The following is a 19,418-nucleotide window of genomic DNA, read 5'->3' as shown; positions in this document are numbered from 1 at the left end:
GGGTGTGTCTACTAGGTTTCCAGAGGCCATTCCAGTACATAATATTACAGCTAAAAAAAATTGTGGAGGAGTTACTTAAATTCTTTACTAGATATGGACTACCCACAGGAATTCAATCGGATCAAGGATCAAATTTTACCTCAAAGTTATTCAAAGAAGTTATGGATAGCTTAGAAATAAAACAATTTAAATCAACTGCGTACCATCCAGAATCGCAGGGAGCGTTAGAAGGGTGGCATCAGACATTAAAGACAATGCTCAGGGCTTATTGTCAAGATTATCCAGAGGATTGGGATAAAGGAATTCCATTCGTACTGTTTGCAATTAGGGATGCACCTAATGAGTCAACCAAATTTAGTCCTTTTGAGCTAATTTTTGGTCATGAGGTAAGAAGACCACTTAAATTGATTAAAGAAAAATTGGTGGGTGAGAATTTGGAAGTTACACTATTGGATTACGTGTCAAATTTCAGGGAACGATTAAATAAAGCAGGTGAATTGGCTAGACAACATTTGAAAGTTGCACAAAATGTGATGAAATGGATCGCGGACAAGGAATCCAAAGTTCGTAGTTTTGCCAGTTGGAATAAAGTTTTAGTGTTGTTACCAGTGGTAGGGGAGCCTTTAAAAGTTAGGTTTTGTGGACCGTAGCAGATTGAAAGGAAATTAAGTGAGGTGAATTATGTGGTAAAAACACCAGATAGAAGGAAGACTCACCGAATGTGTCATGTGAATATGTTTAAAAGGTACTTTGAAAGGGAAGGAGAGAAAAAGGAGGTTTTACTGAGTCTAACTCAAAGTGACGAACCAAATCCAGATGACTGTGAATTTGACATACCTCAAATTAAATTGGAAAATGAGGATGTTCTTAAAAATTGGGATGAATTGTTAAGTTACCTTCCAGAGGAAAAACGAACTGACCTGAAAGCGTTATTGATATCACATGGGCAAGTTTGTAGAGATAAATTGGGAAGTACTACAATGGCTATACATGATGTAGATGTGGGAAATACTGTTCCTATCAAACAACATCCATATAGACTTAATCCTGTAAAATTGGCACAGGTTAACAAAGAGATTGAGAGTATGCTTAAAAATGTCATAATTGAAGTGGGTTGCAGCCAATGGAGCTCACCCATAGTGATGGTACCTAAACTAGACGGTACCCAACGGTTGTGTGTGGACTATAGAAAGGTGAATGCAGTTACAAGAACGGACTCTTATCCTATCCCACATTTGGAGGATTGCGTTGAGAAAGTAGGACAATCCGCTTTTATTTCCAAATTGGATTTACTTAAAAGTTCCTGGCAGGTACCTTTATCCGAAAGGGCGAAGGAGATTTCAGCTTTTGTGACTCCAGATGGTATATACCAATTCAAAGTTATGCCATTTGGCATGAAAAATGCCCCAGCCACATTTCAACGGTTAACTAATACAGTCATTTCAGGGTTACCCAATTGTGCGATATATATCGACGATCTTGTAGTTTTCAGCCAGACATGGAAAGGTCACTTAAAACATCTTATGGAGTTATTTGATCGACTTCAGGAGGCAGGTTTGGTGATAAACCTAGCCAAAAGTGAATTTGGAAAAGCCCAAGTCACTTTCCTTGGCCATACAATCAGACAGGGTCGATTGGTCCCACGGGATGTGAAAACAAAAGTTATTGGGGAGTTTCCAATACCCTCGACTGAACGGGAAATAATTTGATTTCTTGGCATGAGTGGATTTGATTGAACCTTTGTGCAAAAGATTTGTAGCGTGGTTGCTCCACTGATGGACTTGCTGATGAATCATCAAAAATTTCAATGGACAGCGGACTTTCAACAGCATTTGACTGCCTGAAAGTTGTGGTAACCGCTGCTCCTGTATTGAAAAATTGCAAGGGACGCGGTGATCAGATTGAACTGAAGTATCAAACTTTAAAGAGAAATGTGGAGGCGTAGAGGAATGGATGGATCGTGCAGAGACTTTCTTGTTCAAAGAGACTCAATCGAGAAGGATTTCGGTTGGAGGAAGAAGAACGAAAAAAAAAAAGGACTATATTATTATACCTGTTTGCGTGTGTTGTTTTTTTTGAACCGGTAAAGTGTTTTTATTGTGTGCATTTCTTAATTGATGGTGCAAAGGTGAAAAATGAAACCATCTTGAAGTTGATGGTTTATTTTTTTTCTTGGGGGGAGGTGTCATGTGAGAGTACCTTTAAGAAATGGATGTTTAAGCAATGTACCTTTAAGAAATGGAACTGATCATATCACTGAAGTGATGTCAGAGGGTGGGGGGAGCTGAGCTCACTTCTACTTTTTTGAGTTTCAGTTTGAGAACGCAGCTGGGAGTGTCTGTGTGTTTTGCTGTGAGCTGCAGGAAAAAACACAGAGCTGGTCTGTTGATTTCCGCAATCCAAAGACTATAAATATATTGAATGTAACCTAATATGTTCTTATTTTTGAAGGTTTGAAGTCTTTTGGATGTTTAAAGGAACAGTTTGAAGGATTATTTTGTGTTGTAGTCTTTTGGGGATATCTTTGAAGTAATGGGTGTTAAGATATTCAATGTTTGTTTTTAAAAGGTTAACTTGAGTTCATAGGATAAACATTGTTTTGTTTTAAAAACCATTTGTCTATTTCTGCTGTATCACACCTGGAGAGTACGCCGTGTGCTTCCCACAGTGTAGCCACCTGGGTTGGCCACTTCCCGACTTAAAATGGAGATCCACAAAGGCTGCAGGGAAATTCAGCCAACACAGGCAAAAACTAGCAGGTGCAACGTTTCCTGTGTATTTGACTTTGCAGAAGCCCAGACAGCACCGAAACCAGCAGCCATCTGTATATTAATGAGCGATCCCCGGGAACAATTGAAACATTTAAGGTGAATAAGGCCAAGCCAGACTCCTCGGTGCCAGCAGGAGCCAAGACAAAGGAAGGCCAATGGACACTTAGGGACCGCCCAGCAATTGGGAACAGCTCCAGTATTGGAGAAATCGATCCAAGTGATCGGAACGCAGTCTAATCACTTGGAACCAGGTATGGGGTCCGCCCAAAGGGGAGGGAAGCCCCTGGGGACTATAGAGTCCCCAAGTTCAAATCGTCCTTCTTGGCAGCGAATCAACCCTTGAGAGTGAACTGCCCAAACTGCCGCATCAACCAAGTAAGTCTCCAGCCAACGCACGCTACGAGATAGGCGCTCCTGGCTACCAGTCCATACCAGCTTTTGAATCCTGCAGTTTCTGAACCCGAAACGAAAGGCCATTTGTTCCCCTGACCTGGTGGGCCAGTCCAAAGCTAAGTATAGACATTTTAGTGATAGAGAATAGTCTAGAAAGTAGAGCTTATGCATGAGTAGTGATTTACTGTGTATAATAATGTGTTTTGATTTGAATCTTACTAATTGGTGTGTTGAGTTATTGATCAGTACTTGAACTTGAACCTCGTGGCGGTATCATAAAGACACCTGGCGACTCTAGAGCAAAGGTTATAGAAACAAGCAAATTAAGTAAAGATACAACGGGCAACGTTTAAGAGCCAACCAAAATTTAGCAACACCACACCACAATCTATTAAAAGTTGTGGGTCGGTTGAACTCCATGAAACACTTTGAGGTTCTGTAGACCCGGACCCATAACATGTGGAACTGGAACCGCCGGATGATCAGTGGCAACTTCGGGTCAAAATGCTCCCCAGCCAGCAGCGAATAACCACAAATCCTGTACAACTGGGTGGGTCAAGCTTTGGATGAGATTATAGGTGGGCCCCTGCAAGCAGTTAACAGTATCACTGTCTGTCTTTCATCCCCGACAATCCTGTGGGTTTAAAAGAAATACTGCATACACTCATCATATTGCATCCAGTCATCAGTGCCTGCATTAAGTGGGTCCAATTTCCAGATATGCCACATATCGGCTGGTACACTGAAGGCCTCCTGAGGCCGAGACAAAGTAGGCCTGGCACGTAGTACTTGGCACCGACGGCAGCTCCACTTTATACTTGTTGCCAGTGTTTAATCCGCCAAAGCAGCACACATGAACCAGCAGATAGAATACGATGAACAAGGTTTAATAATAATACAATCACACTCTCCACTCCCCGAAAAATCTCCGTCCCTGACCTGCACCCTGATCAGGGTTTTTATCCTAGTGAGGTCTTCCCTTGTTCAGGGGCAGCCCCGGCCCCATTACCGGGGAAGTTCATATTATGTGGAGGACATGGGGAATCGGATCATCTTTATTCCTTGACCTCCACCGGTGCCCACTGTGCTAAACCAGCACCTGTTTGGGCAATACGTGACTGGGTAAAATTTTGTAAGAAGGATTGGTAGAGTGTTTTGGCAGTGTGTGATTTGGTGAAGTTTGTGGTGGGATGCAATTGGGGAAACATTGTTAGCCCTGGTAAAAAAGAATTTGAGCAACATGTTTTGTCACTTCCATCAAATTGGAAAGGAGAAAACCTTCTACACTTAAAAGATTTCGAAGATTGATAACTAGACTTGATGTATAGGTCCAGATGCCGACAATGACACAGAAAATGTGACAATAGAGATTTACATAATTCTTTTCTTTGAGGAAATGGGATGAAACTGTTTTATTATGCAATTTTGTTCCTGTGCTGTCATAGCTGTGAAAATACTTTGTGAAAAGATCATGCCTCAAATAAATAATTTAATGAATGCTGTGGTACTTACGACAAGGTAGTGAGTCATCATTTTCCAAGATTGATCCAATGAAATCCCATTGTTGGCTTTCCCAGGTGATGACATTTCCATCTTCGCAGTTCAGCCGAGATATTGCCTGCTGTCCTTTTGCATCATCCCACAATCTGAACAAATACAAGTCTCCAACAAAAGTCTCAGGATCCACCTTCAAACGGTCTGGCCCCCGACTGTGCTTCCGACCAAGGACCAGGCTCCCATTTTGACCAAGTCTGTAATCACTGTTAAGTGTTTTTGAAAACACTCTTGTTTTATTCACATAGACATGTGTTTCACGAGTTTGACCGTTCCACGTCAAACATAGTGAGTGCCAGTTAGCTAAGGAAATATTTTTCCCTACATTAATCTGTTGTTGAAACAACCAGATTATCAATTTACTGTTTGCTACCATGATGCCAAGTTCATGATGGTGTCTGGAAGGCTTGCGTTTGGTGTCTGTGTTGTAGGTAAATGCTGTCATTCCTTTCCTATTACTCTGTCTTAGCCTGATGTCAATGCAGAGAGTAAAACTGCCAAGTGGAGGGATGCTTGTTCCTGGTGACAGTGTCCCATATTCATCAGGCGCATTAAGCTGGAAAACTGCTTTTTGACCTTTGAGGCTAGTGCATCTTCCTGGAAGAGATTGGAAAATAAAGTTAATACATGATCGTACCTGTTTGAGTTTGAGATCAAAGAAGAAAGAAATGTGAATGTTCAGCAGTCTATTTCACATGGACAACTGTTTGAGATGTAAGTACTGTTGCTGGACACTATTCTCATCTTTCATAATAGCGCCATTGCCTGAGTTGCCAATAGCTTCAGTAATTGGCAGATTACAGCATTGGCCGGTATGAAACCCAAAGGCCAGAGAAATTTCAGGTGGAAACCCCAGTGGTACTTGGAAGCTATGCTTGACCTCAATGCCCTTGTACAAGGGAGTGGGGCAATGTATAGTTACAATTCCCATTCATGATTTAGTCCCTGAACGATAGCGGGATAGGCGAGCTAGTAAAATGTCCACACGGGTTCTTCCAAACTCCTGCTTTAACTTTGGTGGAAACCAAAGAGGAAAAAAGCACCTTTCTGTGACTACCTCCGAAGTTACGGCAGAAAGTTTGGAGAATTTCAATGGTTCTTTTAAGCCCCAGTGACCTCTGCTTGGAAGTGAGCACAGGGATACAAAGGAGCCTGGTTGCAGCTTAGCAAGATAACTCCTTGGTTGAAAGTGGGAGAGAGACCAAGTGGGATCATTTCAAGCAGGGTAAAGAGTGAGGGTTCAGTCAGGACGGAGTTAAGCAGAGCAGAAAGGCCAGGTCAGGGTAATAATTTTAAAATATATTTCTTTACATAAATGAGGTATGGTATACACGAAGCATGGGTTTGAATCTAAGGATGATCATAAATATATTATTGCAACCGATATGGCCACAAATACTGGCCGCAATTCTCCGGTCATTACGATTCAATATTCTCCCCAGCAATCCACATCCGCCAGCGGGATTCAAGGTGGTGCGGGTGGGGTGGTTCCAATGGGAAATCCCATTGACAGTTGCGGGAAGATAGAATCCCGCCACCAGCGAACGGCGAGCAGCTGAGAAACACGCAGCGGGCAGACCGGTGAGTCTTTCCCGCTCTCTTGGAAATGAGAAAAATAACATCCACAAATCAACAAGTGAATATTGGAACAAAAAGACGACAGGATCTGAGTGATAAAAACAAAATGACTAACCAATTTTGTTGGTATTTCCAATGTGTCAGGAAATATTTGGAGAACTTGACACTTGCTTAACAATAATTTTCAAACATAGATCATCTTTAGCGTAGAAGACGACCTCAGGTGCTTTGAGAGGCAGAAACATAACTTTCCTACTTTGGCACATTTTCCATTCTTTAATCCTTTTATCCAAGAGAGTTTTTAAAAATGAATTTAGAGTACCCAATTATTTTTTTTTCCAATTAAGAGGCAATTTAGTCTGGCCAATCCACCTATTTGCACATCTTTGGGTTGTGAGGTAGAAACCCACGCAGACACGGGGAAAATGTGCAAACTCCACATGGACAGTGACCCAGGGCTGGAATTCAAACACGGGTCCTCATCGCCATAGGCAGCAATGCTAACCACTGTGCCACGTATCACCCTATTATCCAAGAGAGTTGATTGAAAAGTTGGCCTGAAAGATTGTTTTTAAAAGTGGAAGGGTTAAAAGAAGCAGAGCATTCCAAGGACAAGGGCGGAATTCTCGCCGGGGGGATCATGCCAGCGGTTCTGCGCAAGCGCCAGAACACATTAGCGCTCCCGCACATGCGCCAACTCAGGCCGGCCGGCGGAGGCCCTTCGCCGCTGGTTGGCGCGATGCCAACCACTCCAGCGCCGGCCTAGCACCTGGAAGTGCGGAGGATTCCCCAACTTCCGGGCGGCCGGACACCGGAGTGGTTCACGCCACTCTTTGGCGCCGGTACGGCCGCCCGTCGGTTGGGGGAGAATCCCGGCCCCAAGGACTTTGAGTTGGTGAGGCAAAGGCAGCTGAATGTTCCACTAAGGATAGTGAGAAAGGGAGGGGACATATACATGATGCCAGAGGAAGTAAACAGCTGGAGGGGCTTTCAGAGATGGGATGCGACAAATTCTTGAAACATTTAAAAGACAATGACAAAGGTTTTGAATTCATTGTATTGGAGAATAGAATCAGTGTAGGCTGTGATACATGAGAAAAGAAAAATAGTGGACAACTGAATAAAATGGCTGTGTTTTTAATAAATTAGAAGGTTTCTAGAAGTTGAAGAAGGGAGTTGCTAGCAATGAGAGGATGCGAGAAACCAAGTCTAGAGGGTTGACAGAAACTGTCAGCAACACTTGGGCTAAGGTTGGGGCAAAGTTCACAGCATTGTGGAAATGAAATTCTGGATAATATTAATAATACTCTTTATTGTCACAAGTAGGTTTACATTAACACTGCAATGAAGTTACTATGGAACACCCCTAGTCACTACACTCCGGCGCCTGTTCGGGTACACTGAGGAAGAATTCAGAATGTCCAAATCACCTAACAGCACGTCTTTCGGGACTTGTAGGAGGAAACCGAGACACCCAGAGGAAACCCTTACAGACGCTGGGAGAATGTGCAGACTCCCAAGCCGGGAATCGAACCAGAGACCCTGGTGCTATGAAGCAACAGTGCTAAACACTGTGGTACCCTGCTGCCCTTGTGCGGCCATGGAGAGAATGTGTAAATCTCAATTCCTTAGCCTAAATATTCATGGGGCAAGAAAGGGTCTTTGACTTCTCCAATATGGTGCCGGAGAACTGCATGGAGATTCACCACCCCCAGACCCAGCACAGACCATTTTCATCAGCTGTGGAATGGGGTGGGTTGTAATTTGCACATCCGTGGTACATGGAGGCAGGTACTCACGCAAAAATGAAAATCTTCTTTCAAACAGATCCAATTTGCATCATCAGATTTCTGAAATACTACTCATGGACTTCGCATTTTCAGGAGACAGTATAAACCTATTGGAGTTATTGGAGAGGTGGGGTTGTCATTTTGATAGGTCCAGGGAAATGTTGCGGAGAGGTAAGGTGCTCTTTGCTGTTGGTAGGAGTAGGTATGAATGTGTGTAAAAAAAGTGGATAAGCTCTGTTGAACTGTCAAGCTTTCAAGGAATTTAAATCGCCTGCCCTTTAAATTAAAAAAGCTCTGTACTACTGCTATCATGAGGAACTCCGCACTTCTGCACTGCTGCTAGTGACGGAACTCTTCACTTCTACACTGCTGCTAGCGAGAGGAACTCTGCACTTATGCACTGCTGCTAGCGAGAGGAACGCTGCACTGTTGCGAGCAAGGATGGAGAATTTTGCGCTCTGCCAAACCTCCCACTCACTGAAGCACGATGGAGAATCCCACTGCCACGAACGGATGGAGAATCCAGCCAAATGTTCACTCTGTTCATTGACATAAGCCTGAGGGTTATTCTTAAAAGATTAGTGCTGCATGACTGATTTCACAACCTGTGAATCTCACAGCGAGATGTCTGTCAGTAACTGGCAGCTCCAATTTGTTATTATGGATGGGGTTTTCTGGTAATGCCAGTGACGGGCATCACTGCGGGCAGGATGGGAAAGTTTGGAGAGCAGACAACAGTCCCGCCTGCAATGATGCCTACCACCACAGGATTGGAAAAGCACAGCGAAAGTCTTTGTGAGGTTATGAAGACAAATGATTATCTTTTTTTAATCAGGGATTAAGATGTTGAAGGATCTTAACTGCAGTGTGTTATCTTTGAAATAGTGAAGTAATCAATAGACACTGAGAACGTTATTCGGGAGTGATTTGCCAGCCTCATTGACACTTGGTGTCGCGGCGAGGCCGTTTAATCTTGCAAGAGGCCTCTTGCGAGATTCAAGATATTTGAGACATCTCATGAGATTCAACCGAAGCTCGAGACGTTGCAATCTGGATCTCGTCCTTTGAGGTCCAAAATGGCATCTGTGACATGCATGCCCACTAGAGAGATCATTAGTGCATGTCAAGTGAATGTCACTGGAAGAATGCAGGACAGGCAGATTATGACATAAGTCAGCGTGCTACACTGATTTAATCCCAACAGTGCCACTATAGAATCATAGAATTTACAATGCAGCAGGAGGCCATTTGGCCCATGGAGCCTGCACCGGCCCTTGGAAAGAGAACCCTACTTAAGCCCACGCCTCCACCCTATCCCCATAACCCAGTAACCCCACCTCACCTTTTTGGACTCTAAGGGCAATTTATCCTGGCCAATCCACCTAACCTGCACATCTTTAGACTGTGGGAGAAAACCGGAGCACCCGGAGGAGACCCACACACACATGGGGAGAATGTGTAGACTTAACACAGATAGTGACCCAAGCCGGGAATCGAACCTGGGATCCTGGAGCTGTAAAGCAACTGTGCTAACCACTATGCTACTATGCTGCCCCCTATGGAGCACAGCACTCCAACTAAGACTCTCTGTCTCCACAGTTGAATACATGTTCAGCAGCAGGAAGGTTATTCCATCAATACTAATTAAATGGATTATCAACTACTTACAGGTTAGTTGCTGGTTGATTTCTTCTGAATGTTATAATTCTAAAGCATTTGATGCTTTCGTACAGCTGTTTCAAGTTGTAAAGGCCTACACAGAGTGGTGTGGCTGGAGTGATTTCAAGTTCCTTGCAGAAACCAGTTTCAGCCAGACAAATGAACACTAATTGGCAGGTGAACAGTGGCCACATAGAGCAGGACGCGCTGCTGGAAGTGGGAGGGGGGACGGACGGAGAGAGGGGGTCTTTCTGCAGGAGGCCATGGGATTCAGGAACCAATTCTTCTGCTGAACCTCAGCAAGAAGAAATGCCTGTGCTTCAGTAAGAAGACACTCGCTGGAATCTGCCACCAACTGCAAACTCAGGGCAGGGTGAAGACCATAGGTGACCATGAAGGTGATCGTGATGATGAACTTTTATTCATCCAGCTTCTTCCAAGCGAGAACTGGAGATATTTGCACCAACTCACAGCTTGTCACCCACTGATACACAAGGAAGATCACAGAGGTGCTTTATTCCAAAATGCTTCACCTCATTACCTCCTGCCAGAAATAAGCAGGTAGGATGAGCAAAAACCTCCAGTAGGATTGTATTCTTCCCTATGACACAGGTTGCCGTTGACTGCAAACACATTTGAAGGTGTTATATACCAACTCTGCTGTCAACTGGAACCAAAAGGTATGCCACGTCCTGAAGGTCATACTCGTGAATGATCATACGTAGCGGATCATATGGGGGAGGCGGTGGCGTTGTGGTATTGCCATAGGACAGGCGATCCAGGCAAATACTCTGGCCACCTGGGTTCGAATCTCACCATGGCGAAATTGAATCCAATAAATATTGTTTTGACTCCAGATCCACAGTAATGTAACACTTAAATGCCCGCTGAAGTGGCCGAGCAAGCCACTCCGTTGTATCAAACCGCTATGAAGTCAGAACGAAACCTGACAGACCACCGGGCATTGACCTAGGCACTGGAAATGACAACTGCAAACCCAACCCTGTCAACTCTGCTTGTGTCAAAATTGGGAAAGCTGTCTCACAGGCTCGTCAAGCAACTGCCTGACATACTGACAGAATCACACCTTACAGATAATGTTTCAGACACCGCAATCATTATTTCTGGGTATGTTCTGTCCCATCGGCAGACCCAGCAGAGGTGGCAGCAGTCAGGTGGGATTTGAAGTCTCATAGCTTCAGGTCAAACCTCCAGCGTCCCGGATGGCTTCATCTGCAGAAAGTGCACCCAACTGGAGCTCCTCACAGACCGCATGGTTCGGTTGGAGCAGCAATTGGATGCACTTAGGAGCATGCAGGTGGCGGAAAGCGTCATAGATCGCAGTTATGTAAATGTGGTCACACCCAAGTTGCAGGCAGAGAAATGGGTGACCACCAAAAAGGGCAGGCAGTCAGTGCAGGAATCCCCTGTGGTTGTCCCCCTCTCGAACAGATATACCCCCTTGGATACTGTCGGGGGGGGTAGCCTATCAGGGGAAAACAGCAGCAGCCAGAGCAGTGGCACCACGGCTGGCTCTGATGTTCAGAAGGGAGGGTCAAAGCGCAGAAGAGTAATAGTAATAGGGGACTCTATAGTCAGGGGCACAGATAGGCACTTCTGTGGACGTGAAAGAGACTCCAGGATGGTATGTTGCCTCCCTGGTGCCAGGGTCCAGGATGTCTCTGAACGGGTAGAGGGCATCCTGAAGGGGGAGGGCAAACAGGCAGAGGTCGTTGTACATATTGGTACTAACGACATAGGCAGGAAGGGGCATGAGGTCCTGCAGCAGGAGTTCAGGGAGCTAGGCAGAAAGTTAAAAGACAGGATCTCGAGGGTTGTAATCTCGGGATTACTCCCTGTGCCACGTGCCAGTGAGGCTAGAAATAGGAAGATAGAGCAGCTAAACACGGGGCGAAACAGCTGGTGTAGGAGGGAGGGTTTCCATTATCTGGACCACTGGGAGCTCTTCCGGGGCAGGTGTGAACTGCATAAGAAGGACGGGTTGCATCTAAACCGGAGAGGCAAAAATATCCTGGCCGCAAGGTTTGCTAGTGTCACACGGGAGGGTTTAAACTAGTATGGCAGGGGGGTGGGCACGGGAGCAATAGGTCAGAAGGTGAGAGCATTGAGGGAGAACTAGGGAATAGGGACAGTGTGGCTCTGAGGCAGAGCAGACAGGGAGAAGTTGCTGAACACAGCGGGTCTGGTGGCCTGAAGTGCATATGTTTTAATGCAAGGAGCATTACGGGTAAGGCAGATGAACTTAGAGCTTGGATTAGTACTTGGAACTATGATGTTGTTGCCATTACAGAGACCTGGTTGAAGGAAGGGCAGGATTGGCAGCTAAACGTTCCAGGATTTAGATGTTTCAGGCGGGATAGAGGGGGATGTAAAAGGGGAGGTGGAGTTGCGCTACTTGTTCGGGAGGATATCACAGCTGTACTGCGAGAGGACACCTCAGAGGGCAGTGAGGCTATATGGGTAGAGATCAGGAATAAGAAGGGTGCAGTCACAATGTTGGGGGTATACTACAGGCCTCCCAACAGCCAGCGGGAGATAGAGGAGCAGATAGGTAGACAGATTTTGGAAAAGATTAAAAACAACAGGGTTGTGGTGATGGGAGACTTCAACTTCCCCAATATTGACTGGGACTCACTTAGTGCCAGGGGCTTAGACGGGGCGGAGTTTGTAAGGAGCATCCAGGAGGGCTTCTTAAAATAATATGTAGACAGTCCAACCATGGAAGGGGCGGTACTGGACCTGGTATTGGGGAATGAGCCCGGCCAGGTGGTAGATGTTTCAGTAGGGGAGCATTTCGGTAACAGTGACCACAATTCAGTAAGTTTTAAAGTACTGGTGGACAAGGATAAGAGTGGTCCGAGGATGAATGTGCTAAATTGGGGGAAGGCTAATTATAACAATATTAGGCGGGAACTGAAGAACATAGATTGGGGGCGGATGTTTGAGGGCAAATCAACATCTGACATGTGGGAGGCTTTCAAGTGGCAGTTGAAAGGAATACAGGACCGGCATGTTCCTGTGAGGAAGAAGGATAAATACGGCAATTTTCGGGAACCTTGGATGACGAGTGATATTGTAGGCCTCGTCAAAAAGAAAAAGGAGGCATTTGTCAGGGCTAAAAGGCTGGGAACAGACGAAGCCTGCGTGGAATATAAGGAAAGTAGGAAGGAACTTAAGCAAGGAGTCAGGAGGGCTAGAAGGGGTCACGAAAAGTCATTGGCAAATAGGGTTAAGGAAAATCCCAAGGCTTTTTACACGTACATAAAAAGCAAGAGGGTAGCCAGGGAAAGGGTTGGCCCACTGAAGGATAGGCAAGGGAATCTATGTGTGGAGCCAGAGGAAATGGGCGAGGTACTAAATGAATACTTTGCATCAGTATTCACCAAAGAGAAGGAATTGGTAGATGTTGAGTCTGGAGAAGGGGGTGTAGATAGCCTGGGTCACATTGTGATCCAAAAAGACGAGGTGTTGGGTGTCTTAAAAAATATTAAGGTAGATAAGTCCCCAGGGCCTGATGGGATCTACCCCAGAATACTGAAGGAGGCTGGAGAGGAAATTGCTGAGGCCTTGACAGAAATCTTTGGATCCTCGCAGTCTTCAGGGGATGTCCCGGAGGACTGGAGAATAGCCAATGTTGTTCCTCTGTTTAAGAAGGGTAGCAAGGATAATCCCGGGAACTACAGGCCGGTGAGCCTTACTTCAGTGGTAGGGAAATTACTGGAGAGAATTCTTCGAGACAGGATCTACTCCCATTTGGAAGCAAATGGACGTATTAGTGAGAGGCAGCACGGTTTTGTGAAGGGGAGGTCGTGTCTCACTAACTTGATAGAGTTTTTCGAGGAGGTCACTAAGATGATTGATGCAGGTAGGGCAGTAGATGTTGTCTATATGGACTTCAGTAAGGCCTTTGACAAGGTCCCTCATGGTAGACTAGTACAAAAGGTGAAGTCACACGGGATCAGGGGTGAGCTGGCAAGGTGGATACAGAACTGGCTAGGCCATAGAAGGCAGAGAGTAGCAATGGAGGGATGCTTTTCTAATTGGAGGGCTGTGACCAGTGGTGTTCCACAGGGATCAGTGCTGGGACCTTTGCTCTTTGTAGTATATATAAATGATTTGGAGGAAAATGTAACTGGTCTGATTAGTAAATTTGCAGACGACACAAAGGTTGGTGGAATTGCGGATAGCGATGAGGACTGTCGGAGGATACAGCAGGATGTAGATTGTCTGGAGACTTGGGCGGAGAGATGGCAGATGGAGTTTAATCCGGACAAATGTGAGGTAATGCATTTTGGAAGGTCTAATGCAGGTAGGGAATATACAGTGAATGGTAGAACCCTCAAGAGTATTGAAAGTCAAAGAGATCTAGGAGTACAGGTCCACAGGTCATTAAAAGGGGCAACACAGGTGGAGAAGGTAGTCAAGAAGGCATACGGCATGCTTGCCTTCATTGGTCGGGGCATTGAGTATAAGAATTGGCAAGTCATGTTGCAGCTGTATGGAACCTTAGTTAGGCCACACTTGGAGTATAGTGTTCAATTCTGGTCGCCACACTACCAGAAGGATGTGGAGGCTTTAGAGAGGGTGCAGAAGAGATTTACCAGAATGTTGCCTGGTATGGAGGGCATTAGCTATGAGGAGCGGTTGAATAAACTCGGTTTGTTCTCACTGGAGCGAAGGAGGTTGAGGGGAGACCTGATAGAGGTATATAAAATTATGAGGGGCATAGACAGAGTGGATAGTCAGAGGCTTTTCCCCAGGGTAGAGGGGTCAATTACTAGGGGGCATAGGTTTAAGGTGAGAGGGGCAAGGTTTAGAGTAGATGTACGAGGCAAGTTTTTTACGCAGAGGGTAGTGGGTGCCTGGAACTCGCTACCGGAGGAGGTAGTGGAAGCAGGGACGATAGGGACATTTAAGGGGCATCTTGACAAATATATGAATAGGATGGGAATAGAGGGATACGGACCCAGGAAGTGTAGGAGATTGTAGTTTAGTCGGGCAGCATGGTCGGCACGGGCTTGGAGGGCCGAAGGGCCTGTTCCTGTGCTGTACATTTCTTTGTTCTTTGTTCTTTGTTATTACCACGTATCATCCACCCTAACCTGATGAATCACCACTTGGAGAAGGACTGCGGGTGGCAAGGGCACAGAACATGCTCTGGGTGGGGAACTTCAATGATAGCACCACTACTGACACAGCAGGCCGGGTCCTAAAGGACATAGCTGCTAGACTGGATCTGCGGCAGGTGGTGAGGAAACTGGAAAAACATATTAGAGTTCATCCTCATCAATCTGCCTGCAGCAGATGCATCTGCCCATGACAGTATCGATAGGAGTGACCCCCGCACCGTCCTTGTGGAGACAAAGTCCCGTCTTCCCATTGAGGATACCCTCCATTGTGTTGTGTGGCACTACAATCGTGCTGAATGGGATAGATTCAGAACAGTTCTAGCAAGTCACGACTGGGCATCCATGAGGCACTGTGGGCCATTAGCAGCAGCAGAATTGTACTCAGCCACAATCTGTAACCTCATGGCCCGGCATATCCCCTTCTCTACCATTACTGCCAATCCAGGGAATCAACCCTGGTTCAATGAAGAGTGCAGGAGGGCATGCCAGGAGCAGCGCCAGGCATGCCAAAAAATGAGATGTCAACCTGGTGAAGCTACAACACAGGACTACTTGTGTTCCCAAACAACATAAGCAGCAAATGATTGACAAATATAAGCAATCCAACAACCAATGGATCAGATCTAATCTCTGCAGTCCTGCCACATCCAGTCATGAGTGGTGGTGAACAATTAAACAACTCACTGGAGGAGGAAGCTCCACAAATATCCCCATCCTCAATGAAACAGGAGCCCAGCTCATCTGTGCAAAAGACAAGGCTGAAGCATTTGCAATAATCTTCAGCCTGAAGTACCGAGTGGATGATCCATTTCGGTCTCCTCCAGAGGTCCCAGCATCACAGATGTTAGTCTTCAGACAATTCGATTCATCCCACATGATATCAAGAAACAGCTGAAGGCACTGGATACTGCAAAGGCTATGGGCCCTGACAATCTTCCGGCAATAGTAGTGAAGACCTGTGTTGCAGAATTTAACACACCCCAGCCAAGCTGTTCCAGTAAACCTACAACACTGGCATCTACCCGACAATGTGGGAAATTGTCCAGGTGTGTCCTATACACAATAAGTAGGACAAATCCAACCTGGCCAATTACCGCGCTAACCATCTACTCTCAATCATCAGTAAAATGATGGAAAGGATCATCAACAGTGCTATCAGGCGGCACTTATTTTGCAATAACCTGCTCATGGACGCTCAGTTTGGGTTCCGCCAGGGTCACTCAGCTCCTGACTTACACCAGCCTTGGTTCAAACATGGACAAAAGAGCAGAACTCTGGATGTGAGGTGAAAGTGACTACCCTTGAAATCAGGGCCCCATTTGACTGAGTATGGCCTCAAGGAGCCCTAGCAAAACTGGAGTCAAGCTCTCCACTGGTTGGAGTCATACCTGGAACAATGGAAGATGGTTGTGGTGGTTGGAGGTCAGTCTTCTCAGTCCTGGATCATCACTGCAGGAGTTCCTCAGGGTTGTGTTCTCAGTCCAACCATCTTCAGCTGCTTCATCAATGACCTTCCTTCCAACTTAAGGTCAGCACCATTCGTGACTCCTCAGACACTGAAGCAGTCCATTTGCAAATGCAGCAAGACCTGGACAATATCCAGGCTTGAGCTGACAAGCGACAAGTAACATTCACGCCATACAAGTGCTAGGCAATGACCATCTCCAATAAGAGAGAATCCAACCATTGCCCCTTGACATTCAATGGCATTACCATCACTAAATCCCCCACTATCACCATCCTGGCGGTTACCATTGACCACAAACTGATCTGGACTAACCATATAAATTCTGTGGCTGCTAGAGCAGATCAGAGGCTCGGAATCCTGTGGTGAGTAACTCATCTGTGACTCCCCAAAGCCTATCCACCATCTACAAGTCACAAGTCAGGAGTGTGATGGATTATTCTCCACTTGCCTGGATGAGTGCAGCTCCAACAACACTCAAGAAGCTCAACACCATCCAGGACAAAGCAGCCCACTTGATTATCCCCCTCCTTCCACAGGCATTCACTCCCTCCACCACTGACGCACAGTAGCAACAGTGTGTACCATCTACAAGATATAGTGCAGGAATTTACCAAGGCGCCTTACGCAGTGTCTTCCAAACCCAAGACTACTAACATCTAGAAGGACAAAGGCAGCTGATACTTGGGAACACCACCACCATCTGGACGTTCCCTCATCACTCTCCACCCTGGCTTGGAGATATATCCCGCCGTTCCTTCACTGTCACTTCAGGGTGGGGAGGCCGATACACAATGAAAGACAAGCTACCATAGAAAGTGGGAAACCGCAAACAATTAAAATGATAAAACATGATAAAACAATGCTTCTGCTGCCTGGACCTCGTGAGGAGCCATGCAGTGCTTAGCAGGACAGAGGTGAGGACTCATAGTGCTCTGTCGTACTCTGCATAACGTTGCCATCGTGAAGAGACAGCCCAGCCTCCACTGAGAGCAGCTTTGGCCCGAGACTGTCCATCTGTGAACTGTACCATCTCAGTATGACTGGCAACAGCAAGTATGGGCACCGACAGGGTGGCAGGGATTGGAAAGTCAATGCTGTCATCCTGCGGGGTGAGCAACTTCATGCTCCATGAACTTCTGCCACTCCAATAGGGTGACAAGGTCTGAACAAAGCCCTGTGTCAGGTTGCTGCTTGGATTCTCCCTGTTCCTTGTCAGCGACTGCAGATTTCCCAATGCATCAAGCATTTTGTTGTGCATACCAATCAGTGTTTTTTATATCGGCTGTACCATCGAAGTACTCTGCATGAGTACCTGAGTGTGACCTCGCCCTCCAGCAGGCTGGCACCTACACTTTCCTTACCTCTTGCCCTGGCAGAAGCCAGGTGTCGTACCACGTGCAGATCCCGGGAGGGATTCTCCATCCCTCCAGCCCCATTTTCTGGTGTGGCATGCCCCCGCCAGCAGTGGGATTTTCCTTTCCCGCAGCCAGCCAATGGGGATTCCCATTGTGGCCACCACATGCCATTGGGTAATCCGCGGGCGTGGGTGTGATGCCGGCGAAGCGGAGGATCGCTCCAATGGAGAATCCTGCAGATCATCTCTATGTTGTCATCTAAAGTAAAGCCAACATTAGCTATGTAGGCTAGCTCTAATTGTGGCATTGAGTATAAAAACTGGCAAGTCATGCTACAGTTGTATAGAACCTTGGTAAGGCCACACTTGGCATATTGTGCACAATTCTGGTTGCCACAGTACCAGAAGGATGTGGAGGCTTTGGAGAGGATGCAGAGGAGGTTTATCAGGATGTTGCCTGGTCTGGAGGGTGTTAGCTATGTGGCGAGGCTGAATAGACTCGGACTGTTTTCATTAGAACGACGGAGGTTGACCTGATAGAGGTCTACAAGATTATGAGAGGCACGGATAGAGTGGATGGGCAGGCACCCATTCCCAGAGTGGAGAGGTCAGTCCAGTGGGCACAGGTTTAAGGTCCATGGGGCGAAGTTTAGAGGAGACAGGCGAGGCAGGTTTTTTACGCAGAGGGTGGTGAGTGCCTGGAACGCATTGCGAGGGGAAGTTTGGAAGCAGATACATTAACGGCGTTCAAAAGGCATCTTGACAAATACATGGATAGGATGGGTATAGAGGGATATGGCACTAGGAAGTGCTCAGGGTTTTGGACAAGGGTGGTATCCTGACTGGTACAGGCTTGGAGGGACGAAGGGTCTGTTCCTGTGCTGTATTGTTTTTTGTTCGTTGGGGCTGACGAGTTATGATTTGGTGCCCCCGCTGATGCGGCCAGGCAATGAACAGTGCGCGTTCATTGCCTGGGTGTCTATGAACATATAGTTCAAAATTGGCATATTTCATGTATTATACTGAATGGGTGCAAGTTGATCATACATCATGTCCCCACACCCATTTTTAGGGCTATTAATTTAGCTTTTGCCAGGTGTTGAGAATCAGGGGCGAGATTATCCGACCCCCCACCGGGTCGGAGAATCGCCGTGGGCCGTCGTGAATTCCGCCCCCGCCGCCCGCCGAATTCTCTGAAGGGAGAAAAGTCGGCGGGACGTCAATCGCACCGCACACCTCGGAGAATGGCACGGGTGGGCGCAAGGCAATGGATTTTGGGGCTGCCGATATTCTCCCGTCCGGTTGGGCCGAAGTCCCGCCGACGTGATCACTGGTCACGTCGGCGTAAATCAAACCACGGGCGAAATTCTCCCCCAACGGCGCGATGTCCGCTGACTGACTCCAAAAACGGCGCCAATCAGACGGGCATCGCGCCGGCCCAAAGGTGCGGAATGCTCCGCATCTTTGGCGGCCTAGCCCCAATATTGAGGGGATAGGCCGACGCCGGAGGGATTTCCGCCCCGCCAGCTGGCGGAAATGGCGTTTGTTGCCCCGCCAGTTGGCGCGGAAATGCGGCGCATGCGCGGGAGCGTCAGCGGCCGCTGAAAGTTTCCCGTACATGCGCAGTGGGGAGAGTCTCTTCCGCCTCTGCCATGGTGGAGGCCGGGGCGGAGGCGGAAGGGAAAGAGTGCCCCCACGGCA

At 46.8% G+C, this 19,418-nt stretch overlaps 1 protein-coding gene across 1 annotated transcript in view; it reads right to left on the bottom strand.

Moving 5' to 3' along the window:
- LOC140428874 (uncharacterized) overlaps positions 1-19,418 on the bottom strand; it is a 216,318-nt gene that overhangs the window by 161,916 nt on the left and 34,984 nt on the right. Inside the window, exon 3 of the mRNA XM_072515524.1 lies at positions 4,677-5,315. Coding sequence (XP_072371625.1) covers positions 4,677-5,315 — 639 coding nt within the window. The remainder of the gene's footprint in view (positions 1-4,676; positions 5,316-19,418) is intronic.

This window comes from Scyliorhinus torazame, chromosome 8, assembly GCF_047496885.1.
Source record: "Scyliorhinus torazame isolate Kashiwa2021f chromosome 8, sScyTor2.1, whole genome shotgun sequence".
Classification (NCBI taxonomy): Eukaryota; Metazoa; Chordata; class Chondrichthyes; order Carcharhiniformes; family Scyliorhinidae; genus Scyliorhinus; species Scyliorhinus torazame.
This window is presented reverse-complemented; position numbering and strand designations above follow the sequence as displayed.